We start from the raw sequence: 22,718 nt of genomic DNA on the forward strand, positions 1-22,718 counted from the left end.
TAACATAAATATTTCCAGCTAATGACTGAGAAAAATTTCTATATGTAAAAACACTAATTTTTTTTTTTTTTTGGTAAGCAAGTGAGATTTATGTGGGAAGGAAATACACTGATAAAGTGTCAATTTTCTGAAATTAAATATAATTTGGAACCTGCTATGTAATGTTTATACGACATGACTCAGAGCTCATTTAACCTCTATATGGATATAGGAAATTGAATCGTTCCAAAGTTCCTTCACAGAAACATATTTGTTTTCTTCCTGTTGCCCTGTGATGACATTCTCTAATCTCTTGAAATGAAATAGTTTCATATGGTTAAAAAATGTGGTCTCTACAGGAATAAAGACACAGACCTACTAGAGAATGGACTTGAGGACACAGGGAGGGGGAAGGGTAAGCTGTGACAAAGTGAGAGAGTGGCATGGACATATATACACTACCAAACGTAAAATAGATAGCTAGTGGGAAGTAGCCACATAGCACAGGGAGATCAGCTCGGTGCTTTGTGACCACCTAGAGGGGTGGGATAGGGAGGGTGGGAGGGAGGGAGATGCAAGAGGGAAGAGATATGGGGACATATGTATAACTGATTCACTTTGTTATAAAGCAGAAACTAACACACCATTGTAAAGCAATTATACTCCAATAAAGATGTTAAAAAGAAATGTGGTCTCTGTTTTAAGAAATACTGTCACTTTTTAAGCTGATAATTTATCTGATGTTATTACTAAGGAGCAATATAAAAAGGACTCTGGGATAATAAGCAAAACTTGCTCATAAATAAAAATCAACACCCTCCATCACAAAAGGAGGGGAGTAATTGTTTCACTCAGCTACAAAATCAGAAGGTTGGAAAACTGCCCGCGATCAGAGGGAATTTACTCATCCCTGGTCTCTCTTCTTCCCCATGGAAAGAGATTTTGGTTGGATGTAGTGGAGTGAATCAGAAATCTGGGCTGTGTAGATTCAGGTGGAGGCCAGCATAGAATTGTAGACTCATCCCTCCTGTGATTTGATTAGGGTATATGACCTCTGCAGTCTCACAGGGCCCCATACTCAGAAGGGTCTTGTGCTTGTTTCAATGCTGTACTTTTGTTATCTGGAAATTCTTAACCTTCTTTGGACAAGGAACCCTTCTTTTCGTTTTGCACTGGGCCCTCACCTCTGTAGCCACAAGCTATGGCCAGTCCTGCCTCTGAAGCTGCTAAACCTGTTTTTTTTTTTTTTGGTACGCAGGCCTCTCACTGTTGTGGCCTCTCCCGTTGCGGAGCACAGGCTCCGGACGCGCAGGCTCAGCGGCCATGTCTCACGGGCCCAGCCGCTCCACGGCATGTGGGATCTTCCCAGACCAGGGCACGAACCTGCATCCCCTGCATCGGCAGGCGGACTTTCAACCACGGCGCCACCAGGGAAGCCCTGCTAAACCTGTTTTAACTTCCTCTAAGTGGCAACTCCAGATTGTCAACACTCCAGGCCACTCCCCACTTTTCACCTCTCAGCACAGGTTTTGCTTCCTGCTTCATTAGGTGTGAACCCCTTCAGTTTCCAACGTGTGTCCAAAAAGCTACTTGCATCCTTACCTCTTGTTCTTTTTCCTGGTAAAAGGCAATCCTTTCATCTGGGCTATGGAAGCCTCACCTCTAGACCCTGCTCTATCAATTATTGTCCCCTCTAGTTCTTCAACCTTTCTCTCTTCATTGGTTTCTTCTCCTAAACGCATGAACATATGCTTTACAGGCAGCCTGCTTGCTGAGCACTGGTGAAGTGGTTTAATCCCAGGCCACTTCCACAGTGTCCGCCTACCTGGTGGAAACAAATCCTTGTTGGGCCACAAGATGTGGATGAGGCCACCCCTCGGTGCTGGTTTGGAGTGTCCACTCTGTGGATCTAGTGTATTTACTAGCCTCGTGGTCTTGAGAAAGTTACTTCACCTTTCTGTGCCTCTATTTTCTTATGAAAAATGAGGCTAAAAATAGCATCTGCCTCAAAGTGTTGTTAGGAAAGTAAAGTGAAGTGTTTTTACAACAGTGCACATAGTCGGCACTGTTTCCAATTATTCCACCCTCTTCCTTCAGCTCCATTATCTCTCTCCTGCCCCTTTCTTCACATCAGAGAATAGTGTGTAGGGGAAAATAGAATACTGTTCTGCTTATCAGAGCAATCATTAGACATTTGGAAATAAGCGGAAAAGACAGGCATTGTGTTCTTTCAATATCAGACTTGTCAAGCTCATAGGAACAGAAAAGAGAATGATGGTTGCCAGGGGCTGGCAGAAGGGGAAAATGAGGAGATGTTGTTTGATGGGTATAGTTTCAGTTTTGCAAGATGAAAAGTTATGAGTTCTTATTAATCCCTAAATTACTTAGCATGTAATAGATTTTAAAGCAAAGTATGTTGAATAATAAATGTGCTTGAAATTATGCCAGAAACAGAGGATGAAAGAAGATAATCATGGGGATGGGGTGAATACTGATGAGTATCTAAATGCTTCTGGCTCCTTCTTCTTCTGGTTCCTGTTCTAAGATAGTCTGAAACCCAGAGAGCCAACCAACCCTTTAAAGGACAGTCCCAGTTTACATATATTTCCTGATATAATTACTAAAAGTGCCCCCTTTTACTCTCAGAAATGTCCTCATTTGGTTGACGAAGTATATATACACTAATTCAAATTTAGTTCCTTGAAAAAATACATTTCCTATGTTGATAAACTCATGTGATGTGAACGAGTACAAATATAAATATTGTGAACACACACACATTAACCTTCCATCTAAAACAGAAAAGGAATGACAATTCCCTGGTGGTCCAGTGGTTAGGACTCAGCACTTTCACTGCTGAGGGCGTGGATTCAATCCTTGGTCAGGGAACTAAGATCTGCAAGCTGCATGGAGTGGCCAAAACAATACAATAGAAAGTGAATTGTTTCCACGTAAGTGGAATGTTCTTTTCCTTTTTCTTATTTTTCATGGTAACAATGATGGTGATGAACATATTATCAGAAAAAGACTTCATGAAAATAAGTAATTCCCTTTATTTTTTTCAATTTCTCATTTTAAAACTAGTGTTTTAAAAGTAGTAATAAGTCATGGCTATTCATGTTGAACATTTTGATTTATATTTTTTATTATATTTTATCTTTAGTTTATAACTATAATTTATAACTACTATGAGTATAACAGGGGTATTGAAACAGGGGCTTTTAAAGGCACTTTTCATGATCTTTCAAAATGAGAGCAATAGAATATATATTTTAAATTATATAAAGGCCAGGCAGAAATGCTTGTATTGATATATAAAGATCAGCTGAGAATAAGCTGGTAAAGACATGCTTAGGACAAGAGAGAAAAATGTAATTGTATCTTAAGGGTTTGGTTTACTAAAGCTAAAAGCATTATTGGTTTTAGTATTTGTTAATGTTCACTGAAGCCTGGTTTGGTTATTTTAATAAAGAGATCTTTTTTTCTTCTTGGAATGAAATGGGAGGAATTAATGATTAAGGTTAAATCTAGGTGAGCTCAGGATGGAGCTACCATTTGAGCCCCAGGCCAACCTTGGTCTTTGAAGTTCAGAGTGAGTGACTATGGCAAGATATAGTTGTATGGTAGCAGGAAATTACAGGACATCTTTTTAAATTACAGAGATGGTTTTGGGTGTGTCTGTAGTGAAATTGTGAAAACAAACACTAGTAGTAGTAGAAGCACTAGTAATTGTAGCCATCATTTATGATGGGCTAACCTTGTGTCAAGCATGGGGCTCAGTATTTCATATGACATGTTTTAATTAATCCTCACAACAGTGTTATGGTATGAGCCTACCCTTAACTTTGTTTTACAAGTGAGGAAACCTAGAATCGATCAGTGGTGGAGCCTGGAAAGGAGCACCTGTCCGTCTGACTCCTGAGCCCAGGCTTTTAATCAACGCTAAGCCGCACCTCTGACAATACAGTGAGTGTCATAACAGCTGCCACTTATTGAGTACATGCTATGTGCCCAGTGCTTTAAAATTACGTTTAATCCTCCCAGTATAGATGTCTTTCAGTTTTCCCCAGAAGGAAACTAAGGCTCAGAGTGCCTGAATTCGTTTCCATTTGTGCTAATTACCATAATTTTAATGGTTGAAAACAACACAAATATATTCTTTTACAGTTCTGGGGGTCAGAAATCCTACAATCAAGGTTTCAGCAGGGCCACATTCCTCAAATGTCTGCTTCTATCATTACAGCTCTGTGCTTGACTCTGACCTTTCTGCCTTCCTCTTATTAGGACCTTGTAATTACAATGGGCCCACCTGGATAACCCAAGATAATCTCTTCATCTCAAGATCCTTTATATAATCACATCTACAGAAGTCCCTTTTATTATATAAAGTGACATATTTCCAGGTCCCAGCGACAAGAAGGTGGACATCTTTGGAGGGGCTTTTTATCCTAACTTCCCCCAAGTCTCAGAGCTAATAAGTATTAGAGATGAGATTTGGATCTAGATGTTTTTAGGCTCCAATGTTCACACGATTTCTGCTCTACCACATTAATGAGGATCCCATCAGTCATTCAAAGAAACATTTACTGAGATTATAAAAAGAGCCAGACACTGTGGTAGGTACTGGAAAAATATGAAATGCTTTATGAGTTTGAGTCATCTTCATGTAGGTGCCTTACTAATCTCTGTATTTTTCTTTTAAAAAATTAAAAAAAATATTTATCTCAATATATCTAAAATATTATTTCAACATGTAATTGATTAAAAATATTTTACATTTTTATACTGTCTTTAAAATCTAGTGTTTTATACTTAGAACCCACCCATTTGGACACCAAATTTTCATTGCAAATATTTGATCTGTATTTAGATACAAAATTTGCAGTCAAAGAAATAGATTCACATATCTAGTTGCTCTAAATACACTTAAAACAAATGTTCCAAACACATTTATGATTTTTAGTAACTGGATCGATGTATTTTTAAGTTAAAACTGAAATGAAAAAAATTAAAACTTTTAATCTCTATTTTTCAATAGTCCATGAGATTAAAGATTAACAAACTTAGATAATAAGATAAAATAACTCCCTGAATAAGTGTTACTAAGCTCTACTTTATTGCATTAAAATATTTTTTTACTTTTTTCTCCCTTCCAGAGATTGACACTAGATCAAAGTTTTAGATACTGTACTTTAAAAAATTTAATTTTTTTCTTCAGATTTGTGAAATGGAAATCTTTGCTGGACAGAGCATAGATATGAGCAAAACATCTGGTTCTGTTTGTTTTTCAATATTTGTGAGATTTGCTTCCCTTACTGCTAAAAAACCAGCACAATGCTTGGTGGTCTTCTCTAGATTTTAGAAGGGACGTATATACCTACCCCAAACCTTTAACCAAGTAGCTGAAAGGCTGCCTGACAGCTTGGAATGGGCTCCAGAGCAAGAGAGGGCTCTTTACCTGGGTCAGCAGATCTGCTGTGTCTTTTAAGACCCAGGGGATCCAAATATCCACGGTAGATCTGTATGAATGAAGTCTATGGTTGGCACTTCTAGGGGAATTGTAATGCTCTCTTTGACAGATAACTGTTTTTTTGAGAAGAAGCTCTTGGTTTTCTCCTTGCTCCTAATAGAGATTAAATTCCTGGCCATGGCACCCTAGGTATTCCTAGGACCTGCATTGGCCAACAAGGACTGGGTGATATCTGAGCCTAAGCCATACGCTTGGGTGGTTCAGCAGCCCTTTAACATCAAGTTGAAAGGGTGTATTTCAGTTCCAAAAGACCAAATTAAATCGAATAAACAGGTGGTTTGTGCTTCCAATATACTGCATAGTCACATTCCCCCCCAACTCTGATCACAGAGGAACTTTCTTTAGATGAGTTGATAAGGAAGAAAAAGAATGAGCCTGTTTACTGATGGCTATGCACCAGCCAGAACTGGATTTTGGCCCAGTTACAGACTTCGAGGTAACCCTAAGGAGAGTGGGGAAGAGAAATCCTCCCAGTGTACAACACTTGGACAAGGACATTTCCTTGCCCAATTTGCTAGGAGCAGAGATAGCTTGACAAAATGACTCTACATCCAGAATATTTTCAGAGAATTATATGGAATAACACTAGAGGATTGGTGACTAGGACACTTAAGGAACTGGTAGGTAGATCCATCTTTTGGATTATGGGAAGATTTATGCCCCATGTGTATGTTTATGAGAGGTGTCCCACTGCAGAAGATGAACTCAGTGATTGAGTAGACAAGAGGAATTGTTATTCTATTTTCTTCTAGTTACCCCAGTACTTGCTTAATGGGTTCATATACAAGGTAGATTGTCATAGATAGGGTCATAGATTATGCATGGCTACAATGAAATAGACTTTCTCATACCATAGCTGACATGGCGGCTGTCATGGTTGGGTGTCCAATTTGCTACCCGCATCAACCAATTCTGAACTGCTGTATGTTATCATACGCCTAGGACACCAGCCAGCCACTTAGCTGATTACATTGGACACAGAGAGTCATAGAGGAGAAGTAATTTATTCTTGGTAGACTAGATGATTTATTCTGTATTTCCACTTGCCTTCTCTGATGACGCTGTCTCTGTGCCAATACTCTGGAGACTTACCAAATGCCTTATTGTGTTAGCTTTCTGTTGCTGCCGTAACAAATTACCGTAAATCTAGTGGCTTATAACAACACCTGCTTGTTACCTCAGGGTTTCTTTGGGTCAAAAGTCCAGGAACAGCATGGCTTAGCTTGTGCTCTGTTAGAGTCTTCCAAGGCTAAAATCAAAATGTTGGCAGGATTGACATGTACACACTACTATATTTAAAATAGATAACCAACAAGGACCTACTGTATAGCGCAGGGAACTTGGCTCAATATTCTGTAATAACCTAAATGGAAAAAGAATTTGAAAAAGAATGGATACTTGTATGGGTATAACTGAATCACTTTGCTGTACACCTGAAACAATGCATCATTTTTAAACAACTATACTCCAATAGAAAAAAAAAAAAAATGACCACTGAGGGTGAGGGTGGATGTTGGCAGAGACATGTTCCTTTCTGGAGGCTTTAGGAGAGAATCCATTTCCAGGCCTGTTCAGGTTGTTGGCAGAATTTAGTTCCATCCTGCTGTAGGATTGAGGTCCCCATTTCCTTGCTGATTGTCAGCTGGGATCATGCAAAAGGCTGCCCACATTCCCTGGGTTATGGCCTCCTTCGAAGTCAACAGTGGCCCTTCGAGTCCTTCTCATGCTTCAGATCTCTCTGTGCATGTCTCTGTCACATCTCTTCTTTTGACTCCTCTGTCTTCCTCTTCTGTTGTAAGGGCTCATGTAATTACATTGGGCCTGAATAATCCAGGAAAATCTCCATATTTTAAGGTCAGCTAGCTGATTAATAACCTTAATTACATCTCTGTCTCTTTCTTTCTCTGTCTCTCTGTCCCTGTTTCTCTCTCTCTCTCTCTCTCTCTCTCTCTCTATATATATATATATATGTATTTGTCCTAAAGTCAGAATACATGGATCTGAGAATGAAGAGTGCAAATAAGATGGGTATCTCGTACGCTTACATCAATTTTTTGGTAACAATAGTTTGCTGCCATTCCCACAATAATTCTGGCTTAATTTGTCTGAAAGTTTAAGTAACCAAAATAAGAGAGACTTCCTAGAGACACCTAGAGAGCCTAATATGTTTCTACGGATTTAAATTGAGGTTTTCCCACCCGAATAAGAATATTTCACCAGAGGGCATAACAGTAGTATCATTGAATTGAAAGTTGAGAGCAACACCTGCCCATTTTGTCTGCTCATGCCACTGAATAAATAGGCAAATATACAGGGTTGCAGTGTTGTCTGAGAGTGAAAAATTAGTTATTAAAAGGGATCGGGGGGAGACCTTCAAGATGATGGAAGAGTAAGACGTGGAGATCACCTTCCTCCCCATAAACACATCAGAAATACATCTACATGTGGAACAGCTCCTACAGAACACCTACTGAACGCTGGCAGAAGACCTCAGACCTCCCAAGAGGCAAGAAACTCCCCACGTACCTGGGAAGGGCAAAAGAAAAAAGAATAAACAGAGACAAAAGGATAGGGATGGGACCTGCACCAGTGGGAGGGAGCTGTGAAGGAGGAAAGGTTTCCACACACTAGGAAGGCCCTTCGCGGGCACAGACTGCGGGTGGCGGAGGGAAAAAGCTTCAGAGCCGCGGAGGAGAGGGCGGAGGGCAAAGCGGAGAGATTCCCGCACAGGGGATCGGTGCGGACCGGCACTCACCAGTCCGAGAGGCTTGTCTGCTTACCCGCCGGGGCGGGCGGGGCTGGGAGCTGAGGCTCGGGCTTCGGTCGGATTGCAGGGAGAGGACAGGGGCTGGCTGCGTGAACACAGCCTGAAGGGGGCTAGTGCACCACAGCTAGACGGGAGGGAGTCCAGGAGAAAGTCTGGAGCTGCCGAAGAGGCAAGAGACCATTGTTTCGGGGTGTAAGAGGAGAGGGGATTCAGAGCACCGCCTAAACGAGCTCCGGAGATGGGCGCGAGCCGCGGCTGTCAGCACGGACACCAGAGATGGGCATGAGACGCTAAGAATGCTGCTTCAGCCACCAAGAAGCCTGTGTGCAAGCACAGGTCACTATCCACACCTCCCCTCCCGGGAGCCGGTGCAGCCCGCCACTGCCAGGGTCCCGGGATCCAGGGACAACTTGCCGGGGAGAACGCATGGCGCGCCTCAGGCTGGAACAACATCATGCTGGCCTCTGCCACGCAAGCTTGCCCCGCATCCGTACGCCTCCCTCCCCCCGGCCTGAGTGAGCCAGAGCCCCTGAAACAGCGGCTTCTTTAACCCCGTCCTCTCTGAGCAAAGAACAGATGCCCTCAGGCAACCTACACGCAGAGGCGGGGCCAAATCCAAAGCCGAACCCTGGGAGCTGTTCGAACAAAGAAGAGAAAGAGAAATCTCTTCCAGTATCCTCAGGAGCAGTGGATTAAATCTCCACAATCAACTTGATGTACCCTGCATCTGTGGAATACCTGAATAGACAACGAATCATCCCAAAATTGAGACGCTGGACTTTGGGAGTGACGATATACATATACTTTTTTCTTTTTCTCTTTTTGTGAGTGTGTATGAGTATGCTTCTGAGTGTGATTTTGTCTGTATAGATTTGCTTTTACCATTTGTCCTAGGGTTCTGTCTGTCCGTTTCTTAAAAAATATAGTTTCTAATGCTTGTTATCATTGGTGGTTCTGTTTATTGGTTTTGTTGCTCTTTTCTTTCTTTCTTTTTTTATTACATTTTATTTTTTAACAATTATTTTTTATTTTAATAACCTTTCTTTTTTTCTTTCTCTTCCTTCCTTCCTTCCTTTCCTTCTTTCTCTTCCTTCCTTCCTTTCTTTCTTTCTTTCTTTCTCCCTTTTCTTCTGAGCTGTGTGGCTGACAAGGTCTTGGGGCTCTGACCAGGTGTCAGGCCTGAACCTCTGACATGGGAGGGCCGAGTTCAGGACATTGGTATACCAGAGACCTCACGGCTCCATGTAATATCAAACAGCGAAAGGTCTCTCAGACATCTCCACCTCAATGCTAAGACCTAGCTCCACTCAACGACCAGCAACCTACAGTGCTGGACACCCTATGCCAAACAACTAGCAAGACAGAACACCACCCATTAGCACAGAGGGTACCTAAAATAATAATAAGGTCACAGAAGCACCAAAACACACCACCAGACATGGACCTGGCCACCAGAAAGACAAGATCCAGCCTCATCCACCAGAACCTAGGCACTAGTCCCCTCCACCAGGAAGCCTACACAACCCGCTGAAGGAACCTTAGCTACTGGGGGCAAATACCAAAAGCAACAGGAACTAGGAAACTGCAGCCTGTGAAAAGGAGACCCCAAACACAGTAAGTTAAGCAAAATGAGAAGACAGAGAAGCACACAGCAGATGAAGGAGCAAGGTAAAAACCCACCAGACCAAACAAATGAAGAAGAAATAGGAAGTTTACCTGAAAAAGAATTCAGAGTAATGATAGTGAAAATGATCCAAGATCTTGGAAATAGAATGGAGAATATACAAGAAATGTTTAACAAGGACCTAGAAGAACTAAAGAGTAAACAAACAATGATGAACAACACAATAATTGAAATTAAAAATTCTCTAGAAGGAATCAATAGCAGAATAACTGAGGCAGAAGAATGGGTAAGTGACCTGGAAGATAAATAGTGGAAATAACTACTGCAGAGCAGAATAAAGAAGAATGAAAAGAATTGAGGACAGTCTCAGAGACCTCTGGGACAACATTAAACGCACCAACATTTGAATTATAGGGGTCCCAGAATAAGAAGAGAAAAAGAAAGGGACTGAGAAAATATTTGAAGAGATTATACTTGAAAACTGCTCTAATATGGGAAAGGAAATAGTTAATCAAGTTCAGGAAGCACAGAGTCACATACAGGATAAATCTAAGGAGAAACACACAAAGACACATATTAATCAAACTATCAAAACTTAAATACAAAGAAAAAATATTAAAAGCAGCAAGGTAAAAATAACATATAAGGGAATCCCCATAAGGTTAACAGCTGATCTTTCAGCAGAAACTCTGCAAGCCAGAAGGGAGAGGCAGGACATACTTAAAGTGATGAAAGGGAAAACCTACAACCAAGATTACTCTACCCAGTAAGGGTCTCATTCAGATTTGACGTAGAAATTAAAAACTTTATAGACAAGCAAAAGCTAAGAGAATTCAGCAGAGCAAAACCAGCTTTACAACAAATGCTAAAGGAACTTCTCTAGGCAGGAAACACAAGAGAAGGAAAAGACCTGCAATAACAAACCCAAAACAATTAAGAAAATGGTAATAGGAGCATACGTATCAATAATTACCTTAAATGTACATGGATTAAATGCTCCAACCAAAAGACACAGACTGGATGAATGGATACAAAACCAAGACCCATATATATGCTTTCTACAAGAGACACACTTCACACCTAGGGACAAATACAGACTTAAAGTGAGGGGATGGAAAAAGATATTCCATACAAATGGAAATCAAGAGAGCTGGAGTAGAAATTCTCATATCAGACAAAATACACTTTAAAATAAAGACTATTACAAGAGACAAAGAAGGATACTAAATAGTGATCAATAGATCAATCCAAGAAGAAGATTTAACAATTGTAAATATTTATGCACCCAACATAGGAGCACCTCAATACATAAGGTAAATGCGAACAGCCATAAAAAGGGAAATCGACAGTAACACAATGATACTTGGGGACTTTAACACCCCACTTTCACCAATGGACAGATCATCCAAAATGAAAATAAATAAGGAAACACAAGCTTTAAATGATAAATTAAACAAAATGGAATTAATTGATATTTATAGGGCATTCCTTCCAAAAACAATGGAATACACTCTCCTCTCAAGTGCTCATGGAACATTCTCCAAGATAGATCATATCTTGGGTCACATATCAAGTCTAGCTAAAATTAAGAAAATTGAAATCATATCAAGTATCTGTTCCAACCACAATGCTATGAGACTAGATATCAATTAAAGGAAAAAATCTGTAAAAAATACAAACATATGGAGGCTAAACAATACACTACTTAATAAGCAAGAGATCACTGAAGAAACCAAAGAGGATATCAAAAAATACCTAGAAACAAATGACAATGAAAACACAATGACCCAAAACCTATGGGATGCAGCAAAAGCAGTTCTAAGAGGGAAGTTTATAGCAATACAATCCTACCTTAAGAAACAAGAATCATCTCAAATAAACAACCTAAACTTACAGTGAAAGCAATTAGAGAAATAAGAATAAAATAAGCCCAAAGTTAGCAGAAGGAAAGAAATCATAAAGACGAGATCAGGAATAAATGGAAAAGAAATGAAGGAAACAATAGCAAAGATCAATAAAATTCAAAACTGGTTCTTTGAAAAGGTAGACAAAATTGATAAACCATTAGCCAGACTCATCAAGAAAATAGGGAAAAGATTCAGAGCAATAGAATTAGAAATGGAAAAGGAGAAGTAACAACTGACACTGCAGAAATACAAAGGATCATGAGAGATTACTGCAAGCAACTTTGTGCCAATAAAATGGACAACCTGGAAGAAATGGACAAATTCTTAGAAAAGCACAACCTTCTGAGACTGAACCAGGAAGAAATAGAAAATATAAACACACCAATCACAAACACAGAAATTGAAACTGTGATTAAAAATCTTCCAACAAACAAAAGCCCAGGACCAGATAGCTTCACAGGTGAATTCTATCAAACAATTAGAGAAGAGCTAACATCTATCCTTCTGAAACTCTTCCAGAATATAGCAGAGGGAGGAACACTCCCAAACTCATTCTACGAGGCCACCATCACCCTGATACCAAAACCAGATAAAGATGTCACAAAGAAAGAAAACTACAGGCCAATATCACTGATGAACATGGATGCAAAAATCCTCAACAAAATATTAGCAAACAGAATCCAACAGCACATTAAAAGGATCATACACCATGATCAAGTGGGGTTTGTCCCAGAAATGCAAGAATTCTTCAATATGTGCAAATCAATCAATGTGATATGCCATATTAACAAACTGAAGAATAAAAACCATATGATCATCTCAACAGATGCAGAAAAAGCTTTTGACAAATTTCAACACCCATTTGTGATAAAAACCCTCCAGAAAGTAGGCATGGAGGGAACTTATCTCAACATAATAAAGGCCATATATGACAAACCCAGAGCAAACATCATTCTCAATGGTGAAAAACTGAAACCATTTCCACTAAGATCAGGAACAAGAGAAGACTTTCCACTCTCACCACTATTATTCAATATAGTTTTGCAAGTTTTAGCCACAGCAATCAGAGAAGAAAAAGAAATGAACCCAAATCAGAAAAGAAGAAGTAAAGCTGTCACTGTTTGCAGATGACATGTCCCTATACATAGAGAATCCTAAAGATGCTACCAGAAAACTATGAGAGCTAATCAATGAATTTGGTAAAGTAGCAGGATACAAAATTAATACACATAAATCTCTTGCATTCCTATACACTAATGATGAAAAATCTGAAAGAGTAATTTAGGAAACACTCCCATTTACCATTGCAACAAAAAGCATAAAATACCTAGGAATAAACCTACCTAAGGAGACAAAAGACCTGTATGCAGAACACTATAAGACACTGATGAAAGAAATTAAAGGTGACAGAAACAGATGGAGAGATATACCATGTTTTTGGATTGGAAGAATCAACATTGTGAAAATGACTATACTACCCAAAGCAATCTATAGATTAAAAGCAAGCCCTATGAAACTACCAATGGCATTTTTCACACAGCTAGAACAAAAATTCCACGATTTGTATGGAAACAGAGAAGACCTCGAATAGCCAAAGCAATCTTGAGAAAGAAAAATGGAGCTGTAGGAATCAGGCTTCCTGACTTCAGACTATACTACAAAGCTACAGTAATCAAGAGAGTATGGTACTGACACAAAAACAGAAATGTAGATCAATGGAACAGGAAAGAAAGCCCAGATATAAACCCACACACATATGCTCACCTTATTTTTGATAAAGGCGGGAAGAATATACAATGGAGAAAAGACAGCCTCTTCAATAAGTAGTGCTAGTAAAGCTGGACAGCTACATGTAAAAGAATGAAATTAGAACACTCCCTAACAACATACACAAAAGTAAACTCAGAATGGATTAAAGACCTAAATGTAGGGCCAGACACTATCAAACTCTTAGAGGAAAACATAGGCAGAACACTCTGTGTCATAAATCACAACAATATCCTTTTGGACCCACCTCCTAGAGAAATGGAAATAAAAACAAAAACAAATGGAACCTAATGAAACTTAAAAGCTTTTGCACAGCAAAGGAAACCATAAACAAGACGAAAAGACAACCCTCAGAATGGGAGAAAATATTTGCAAATGAAGCAACTGACAAAGGATTATCCTCCAAAATTTGCAATCAGCTCATGCAACTCAATATCAAATAAACAAACAACCCAGTCCAAAAATGGGCAGAAGACCTAAATAAACATTTCTGCAAAGAAGATATACAGATTGCCAACAAACACGTGAAGAATGCTCAACATCACTAATCATTAGAGAAATGCAAATCAAAAGTACAATGAAGTATCACCTCACACCTGTCAGAATGGCCATCATCAAAAAATCTGCAAATAATAAATGCTGGAGAGGGTGTGGAGAAAAGGGAACACTCTTGCACTGTTGGTGGGAATGTAAATTGACACAGCCAGTATGGAGAACAGTATGGAGGTTCCTTAAAAAACTAAAAATAGAACTACCATATGACCCAGCAATCTCACTACTGGGCATATACCCTGAGAAAACCATAATTCAAAAAGAGTCATGTACCACAATATTTATTGCAGCTCTATTTACAATAGCCAGGATATGGAAGCAACCTAAGTGTCCATTGACAGACGAATGGATAGAGAAGATGTGGCACATAGATACAGTGGAATATTACTCAGCCATAAAAAAGAAATGAAATTGAGTTATTTGTAGTGAGATGGATGGACCTAGAGACTGTCATACAGAGTGAACTAAGTCAGAAAGAGAAAAAGAAATACGGTATGCTAACACATATATATGGAATCTAAAAAAAAAAAAAAAGAAGGTTCTGAAGAACCTAGCAGCAGGACAGGAATAAAGTCGCAGACCTAGAGAATGGACTTGAGGACACGGGGAGGGGGAAGTGTAGGGTGGGACGAAGTGAGAGAGAGGCATGGACATATATACACTACCAAATGTAAAATAGATAGCTAGTGGGAAGCAGCTGCATAGCACAGGGAAATCAGGTCAGTGCGTTGTGACCACCTGGAGTGGTGGGATAGGGAGTGCTGGAGCGAGACGCAAGAGGGAGGAGATATGGGGATATATGTATATGTATAGCTGATTCACTTTGTTATAAACCAGAACGTAACACACCATTGTAAAGCAATTATGTTCCAAGAAAGATGTTAAAAAAAGAAAAGAAAAGTACCAGGGCTGCTGCTATACTGGGAGTGGGTGAGACAAATGTCTTGAGCCCATGAGGTCACTTTGCTCCCTATCATGTCAAGTGGTAAAGATGCATGTTAGATGGCAGTAATCCCATATGCTCTGGCACCAAGGACTGCAACCCAGTAGGAATAAAGTTTGGGTTATTTCCCCAGATGCTGGCTTAGAACAAAGGAGCATGGAAGATGCTGTGGAGGAAGTAAGTCTTACCTTGTCAACCATAGCTTTATGACCAGTTGTAGAAATGTGTTATCTATTTCTGTTTCTATCATTGCTCTCTTAGTTATTTTATTTTTCCAACAAATATTCTACTATTTTATATAGGCTGTTCTGGTAGTGTGTAACTTTACAAATTAGTCCACTGATTATAGAATGTCATGATGGGGACATTATCATGATATAGATCTAAAGATAATATCCATAGACCACAGATATTTTATATATATATATATATATATATATATATATATATATATATAGACACACACACATATAAATATATACATATGGTATATATTTATGTGGTGAAATTATAAAATTGATTCCTTGTTAAGGAGATACCTTCATTTTCAATTATAGGAGAGATAGTGGTGTTATGTTAAGAATTATCGGGCTTCCCTGGTGGCGCAGTGGTTGAGAGTCCGCCTGCCGATGCAGGGGACACGGGTTCGTGCCCCGGTCTGGGAAGATCCCACATGCCTGGAGCGGCTAGGCCCGTGAGCCATGGCCGCTGAGCCTGCGCGTCCGGAGCCTGTGCTTCGCAACGGGAGAGGCCACAACAGTGAGAGGCCCGAGTACCGCAAAAAAAAAAAAAAAAAGAATTATGTTTGTTGTTGTTTGCAAGATTAAGTATAGAAGAGGGTATTTGTTGATTTTGGGAAACTAAGTGGAGTACACCCTTTTAGGCTTTGTTTTTGTCAGCATCATTAGAGTACCCTATTTTAGTTTGGGAAATTTTCCATATTATATTGGGGGGTAATATTCCCCCAGATAGGAATCAGAAATGAATTTTCCCAGTTTCCTTTTGCACTTGGGGCATAGGCACTGGCTTCACCAATGAGGTGCTTCACATTCTGACATGGAAGAATTGACCTTGAGGATTGTGTGCCATACAGAATCCACTCTTTCCTGTTAAGGGAAATGGTGGCATGTGGCTTTTAGGGAAATCTGTGGTGGAGATTCTGGTTTTTAGTGTTTGGTATCAGTGGCTTGAACTGCAGTATCTGTATCCAGTAATGCCATCTGAGAGATCACCAGTGGGGCAGTCCTACTGGTTTGGGTGCTGTTTTTGCCTGTGGAATTCCTAAGATTGATGCTTTGGCCTTCCCAGAGGTTGTGAGAGTCACAAAATATATTTTACTTTTTTTTTTGTGGTTGCTCTTTCTCTCAGCTCACTTACTCTATGCTCTGTGGAAAGTATCATATGACAAAGAATTGAAGCTTCTGGCCAATAGCTGTATGAGTGATGAGTGAGCTTGGAAGTGAACCAGCTCCAGTCAAGCCTTCAGACCACTGTAGTTCTGGCTGACATCTTGATTGCAACCTCATGAGAGACTCTGTGCCAGAATCACATAACTAAGTTCTGACCCACAGAAACTGGGATAATAAATGCTTGTTGTTTTAAGCCATTAAATTTGGGGATCATTTACTAGATAGCAATAGGTAAATACAAACAGATAGAGTGGAATGAGAAATTCCAGGATGATTAAGGAGGCGTTGTGCAATGCATTGCTAGAATAGTTGATTCCCTAGGTTCTCTGAACTTTAAGACCTTTGCATGTGGTGGCTAACTTACTACTTATCCGTATCTCCTTTCCCCTGCCTGGATCTGATGCCAGCACCAGGGGGAGTAGAAGCCATGAAGCTGGCTGTGTGTGTCTTCCTCCCTAGAGAGCTCACAGGCAGACCAGCTCTGCGTGCTGCACTCTAGTGCGGCAGTCTCCATGCCATTGGCTAATGCCTGGACTCTCTGGCACTGTCTCCACTGCTGCAGGCCTAAAGAGCTTGCTGGTGTACAAGGAACTCATCAAACATTATCAAGAACAAAGGCGTTGTTCCATGTTTCTATAAGACGTGGAAGACTCCAAGGGCAGTAGCCTGCATGGTGAACTAGCCCTGTCTCAAGAGATGGAAGGTGGAGACATGATCAGATTTATATCTTGAGGACATCAATCCATCACTCTGGCTGCATTCCCTGTTTTTCACCCCATTCTTTCCATCTTTCCCCAAATAGTCCTCATATATTATTCCAGGAGGATGAGTTGTCGCTACCTTTAGAAGAGCCATTTGCTAATTTACCAGTGACCTCATTTCAGTTCTCTTTCTCCTTGAGTTGTGTGTAGAAGTCAGCACTGCTGTAGGGAACTGGTTCACTTTCCGATACTATGTGAGCAAATTCCTCATCTCTGTGAATTTCTCAGACATTCTACCAAAGAGTTCTTGTCCAGCCTTCTTTGTTCTCTCCCTCTTCAACTCTCTAAGTACAGTAATTATAATGAGAGTAAAATCGATGACTAACGTTTCTGATGTTTTGAGTTTGAGTTAATAAGTGTTCAAATACAGCTTTTAGGAAGGGGAGAATGGGCCATTCGACTGCCTGGCAGTACAGATTTTAGAGTCACCTGCATCGACATGATATTTGAAGCTATTTGTGCATAAGATTGTGGGGAAGATAGTTGAAGACAAAGCAAGAAAAGAAAAAGATGTTTCATTTAACCCACATATTAGAATTGCAACATAATATCCGTCCTTTACCAGAGCTACTAGAGAATTACAATAATACCAACTGATTTTCAATTGTACCTTTAGTTTCTTCCCACCTTTCTACTATAGGAGCTAAGTTGCTAAGTATTGACAAAGAAAAGAAGTAGAGAGTTATATAATGCATTTTCTGGGTAACTGATTAATGGAAAAATCAATTATTGTTAGTTAAGCAGTATTTTATATGTTTTATTAAGGTTGAGTAGGAGTGAGGTAACATTACTGAAAGCTAACTAGTCATTGTTCAAAGATGGAATAATCTCTGGTATTGTAAAATTTACAGTTTTAATTTCCTCATATAGAGAAGAGCACAAGTGATTCTTATTCCTCAGGAAGTCTACTGCTGTGACAGCATAATTTCAACATTCAAGAAGAGAGAAAGCAGCCCTGAATCCCTCTGAAATCAAATTAAGTCAGTGGAGGGTTGTATGAAGAAATGAAAAGAAGGCAAACAGAACTTATCAAATGTGTTGTTCATGAAAATGTTTTAGAAAATTTAATATGAATGAAATTCTTGTATAAATTCACTTCTTAAATTTTATGTACACAGCATACATTTTTTGGGGGGGAATTAAGAAACACTTCAGAATGAAGAAAAAAGTTTAAAACTTTTTGTTTATTTTAATACAGCAAATAAATGTGAGGAGTTTAAAAGTCTATGTGGTTGAAAGTTACAGTGATAGTACAGCTGTGGTAGGCAGAGTAATGGCCCCCAAACAGGCTCATGCCTTAATGCCTGGAACCTGTGAATATGTTACCTTACATGGCCAAAGAATCTTTGCTGATGCGATGAAAGGAATAGGCTTTGAAATGAGGAGATTGTCCTGGATCACCTGTGGAGACTCAGTCTAATCTAATGAGTATATAAAAGTGGAGAACATTTCCAGACTGGGTCGGAGAGACAAGACAGAAGGAGGAGAGATTTGAAGACTGGGAAGGACTCCACCCACCACTGGTGGTTTTGAAGATGGAGGAAGGGGGCTGAGAGCAAAGGAATGCAGGAAAGGGCTCTCAGCAGACAGCTAGAAAGGACATGAAGATGTCAGTCCTACAACTACAGGGAGCTGAATTCTGCTAAAAACCTGAATTACCTTGGAAATGGATCCTTTCCTAGAGACTCCAGAAAGGAACACAGCATCTGATTTTAGGTTGTTGAGACCCAGGTCAGATTCCTGATCTCCAGAACTGTAAGATAATACATTTGTATGGTTTTAAACCACTGAAATTGTTGGAACAGCAATGGAACTCTAATTCAGCAACTTTATTTGAAATATGCATAACTATTAAATAAATGGCCTTTAGTAAATCTCCCAGTCCAGACAAGTTTGTACTAAAGCCCTTAATATAACTTTTAGATGGAGCTGGCTTTTAACTTCCAGTTAAAAACAAAATCCAATCCAACTCCTAAAATACCTAACAGTGTTTTGAATTATAGTTTATCTAAAGAAGATAAAGCTGGAATCATGTTTTCAGTTGTTATTACATTATTAAAAATAATAAGGCAGATTGCTCCTTTAACTTTCTCATACCTACTACAAAATATTTGTGAAAGGAAGAATTTGCTCTCAACATTTCTGTAAAATGATGATCTAGATGGATGCTGTGTTGGTAATACCTGCAGATCTGATGGTTTTCTTGGCTATGCTAAGAAGGCTATCATATAAGGTCACTATATCTTCCCTTCAACCAAAGTATAAGATTTCAGTTTAACACAGTAACATGTTAATGCATGCAGTGTGGTATTGTGGAATGAGCACTATTCTTGGAATCCAAAGACCTTGGCTGAACGCCAGCTTCACTATATATTGTGTCAGACAAGTCAACAAATCTCTCTGAATGACCGTTTCCTAGTTTGTGAGATAGGAATAATATCTACCTTAAAAGTTTGTTAAAATAGAATGAAATTTCTTTTCAAATCTTATCCTGTCATCATAATATAGAGTATAATATGCGAACACCCAGGACCAATGTGATATTTTGGGACTTTCCACTAAGGATTGAAGAAAATGGGACCAAATATATTACAGAAAAGAAGAAGTTGGATTGAGTGGGAGGAGATAAAGTGGAGGTAGTAGGAATATTACCAGTAAAACTGACCAGAGCAGCAGAAGAGGTGTTGGCAGACCAGGAGATGGAGACCTAAGTGGAGATGCAGTCTCGGATTACATCAGACCAATTCCATCAGCATCAGTTTTCCTGAGATGTCCAGGAGAGAGGGACCCATGCTATGAGTCCTTTGATCAGTGCTGGTTTTCCATGTTAGCTTGGAAGCTTCTGGCAAGGGCTTATTTAGACTCCAGGGGCTCTAAATTCAATTTAGAAGCAAAGGACTCCTGATGTACCACCTGGTCTGGACCTTATTGATTCCGAGGGTGGGCAGAGCTAAGCGTGTTTGTAGCAGTCATCATCATCAGAGGCCTCCAGGACAGACTGTGGATGGCAGAATAGGATAGGAACTGAGGGAAGTGCAACTGAACTCTGGGTCTTTAGTTATCAAAGGGATCACATTAATACCTATTTCTCAAAATTTCATCACCTGTGCCCTCACCTGAATAATGCAGTACCTTCCTGCAGTTGTTTTAACTCTTCAAAGAAATAGATCAAATTAAAAAAAAAAAAAAAAAAGATGATTTTGTTTGCGGAAACTGGAGGCACACAAAATCTCAGGCTGGGAAACCAGGATCTCAGGATGTAGGTCTAACAAAAGAAGTGAGGACAAAAAGCTATATGCTTTGAGCTCTTTTTTGGCTTTTTAAGCTACATTTGCTTAATTCTTTCCTTTCTCTTTGCATACTTGATTTCATCACTTTTGTAATCTGACAGAAAAAGTTTGGCTTCCAACAAATTTCAAGTTTCACATAAAATATGCTCAGCCAGCCAGAAAGTCTCTTATAATCAGGTCAAAAATCCCTGGGCCAAGAGCTGCCAATGGTCAAAACTAGAAAAATTCGAGCAACCAAAAAAGTAGTATTGAATTAAAACTCAATGTGTAAAATAAATATCTATGAACTCATGCTAATATAGTGATTAAATAAATAAATAAGGAAAAAAGACAAATCTCCCATGCAGAAAAATTCCAAATAATTGATGTAGATACTGTATCCTTAAGTATGGGTTTCACATAGTGACTTCCAAATACTACAATATGAAAAGGGAGAAAAAGAGTAACTTTACAGTGGGGAAAACAGACAAATACTACCTCAACCAGGTGATTAAGATTAACAACAGTGGGACTTCCCTGGTGGTGCAGTGTTTAAGAATCTGCCTGCCAATGCTGGGGACATGGGTTCAATCCCTGGTCCAGGACGTTCCCACATGCTGGGAGCAACTAAGCCTGTGTGCCACAACTACAGAGCCTGCACTGTAGAGCCCACGAGCCACAACTACTGAGCCCCCATGCCACGACTACCAAAGCCCGCGTGCCTAGACCCTGTGCTCCGCAACAAGAGAAGCCACCACAATGAGAAGCCTGCGCACCGCAACAAAGAGTAGCCCCCGCTTGCTGCAACTAGAGAAAAGCCCGGTGGAGCAACGAAGACCCAAAGCAACCAAAAATAAATAAATAAATAAATAATTTAAAAAAAGATTAACAACAGTGGTAAGTCATGTTGATAGTAAGGACTCTTGATATTTTGTAATGAGAATGACAGTTTACCTCTGTGGTCTTTCTCCTCAAAACCAGCAACTCTAGTCTAATCATTAGAAAAATATCAGATAAATTTCAACTGAGGGACATTTTACATAATATCTGATTTTAAAACTGCCAGGGTGCCCACGGAGCTGCAGCTGACCTACGAGTCTTCCTTACCAACATTATGCTCCAGTTCCTGCTTGGATTTACTCTTGGCAACGTGGTGGGAATGTATCTGGCTCAGAACTATGACATACCAAACCTGGCTAAAAAACTTGAAGAAATTAAAAAGGACGTGGATGCCAAGAAGAAACCCCCTAGTTCATGAGGCTGACTCCAGCACTGCCTCCTGGATAAACTGAATCTACTGTTCTTGAGGGCCTCCTTTACCATCTGAACCAAAAGCTTTTGTTTTCATCTCCAGCCTCAGCAATTTTCTTCTTTGCTAGACCCTGCATTGCCTTATAGCACAAATGGGGCCACAAGTTAAGAACAGCCCTTACTTTTCCAACATCCTCACTTCTTCCCTTCCTCCTTCCAGCCACTTGGGAGGTCCTGAGAATGGAATTATGGTGCTAGATTAGTAAACATGACCTTTAATTAGTAGTCTCTCCCTTATTCTTTGGGATTTCTACTACCGTTTTCAAAAGAAAAAATGATGAGTTTTGTATAGCTGATGAGATATAAATAATGCTGATTTCATAGTCTAGAAATTATATTGGGTGTTTAAACCTTTGGTACTAAATTATGTTGTTTCAAAGTAGTAATTAAAATGAAAATCTAGAAGCCAGTTTCTGGTGAGTTATCCACTAATTTTATGTTGTTGTCAGGAAGCTCCATAGTTGCTAATTTAACCAATACATCAATTTGCTCTTCATTAACCAAGAAACTCTGTTCTGAGAACCCCATCAGGAACTGAGGAATTGAAAAGTATTTAAAGTAATGGCCTTTGTTCTCAGTAGAATTCATAGTCTAGTATGCATGTTTTTTCCTAATGATGCATTTGATCTGGCTCTGTTCTCTCATAAGAATCATACTTATTTTATGGGATTACAGGCACATTTGACATTACATGGTAGATAAATGAGAAGTTGTCTATAAAGGAAATTTTATGTCTTTTTACATTAAAAAATGTATTTAAATTATAAAACAACCCAAAAAACCCCCCAAAAAACCTGTCAGGGTCATAAAATATAAGGAAAATATTAATATAATGTACCATAAGGGTTCATTAATTGCAAAAAATGTACCATACTAATGTAGGATGTTGAAATAGGGGA

General features: G+C 39.5%; 1 protein-coding gene across 1 annotated transcript; it reads left to right on the forward strand.

Moving 5' to 3' along the window:
- Nucleotides 1–3,566: 3,566 nt before the first annotated feature.
- LOC113617603 (short transmembrane mitochondrial protein 1) lies at nt 3,567–22,588 on the forward strand. Its single transcript, XM_027101236.1, has 3 exons — nt 3,567–3,571; nt 6,732–6,741; nt 21,606–22,588. Exon 3 carries the CDS (start codon nt 21,623–21,625, stop codon nt 21,764–21,766), a length of 144 nt encoding a protein of 47 aa, XP_026957037.1. The 5' UTR covers nt 3,567–3,571; nt 6,732–6,741; nt 21,606–21,622; the 3' UTR covers nt 21,767–22,588.
- The last annotated feature ends 130 nt before the right edge of the window (nt 22,589–22,718 follow it).

Source organism: Aethalodelphis obliquidens, unplaced genomic scaffold (assembly GCF_003676395.1).
Source record: "Aethalodelphis obliquidens isolate GAN/ISIS:26980383/991018 unplaced genomic scaffold, ASM367639v1 scaffold1, whole genome shotgun sequence".
NCBI classification, from domain to species: Eukaryota; Metazoa; Chordata; class Mammalia; order Artiodactyla; family Delphinidae; genus Aethalodelphis; species Aethalodelphis obliquidens.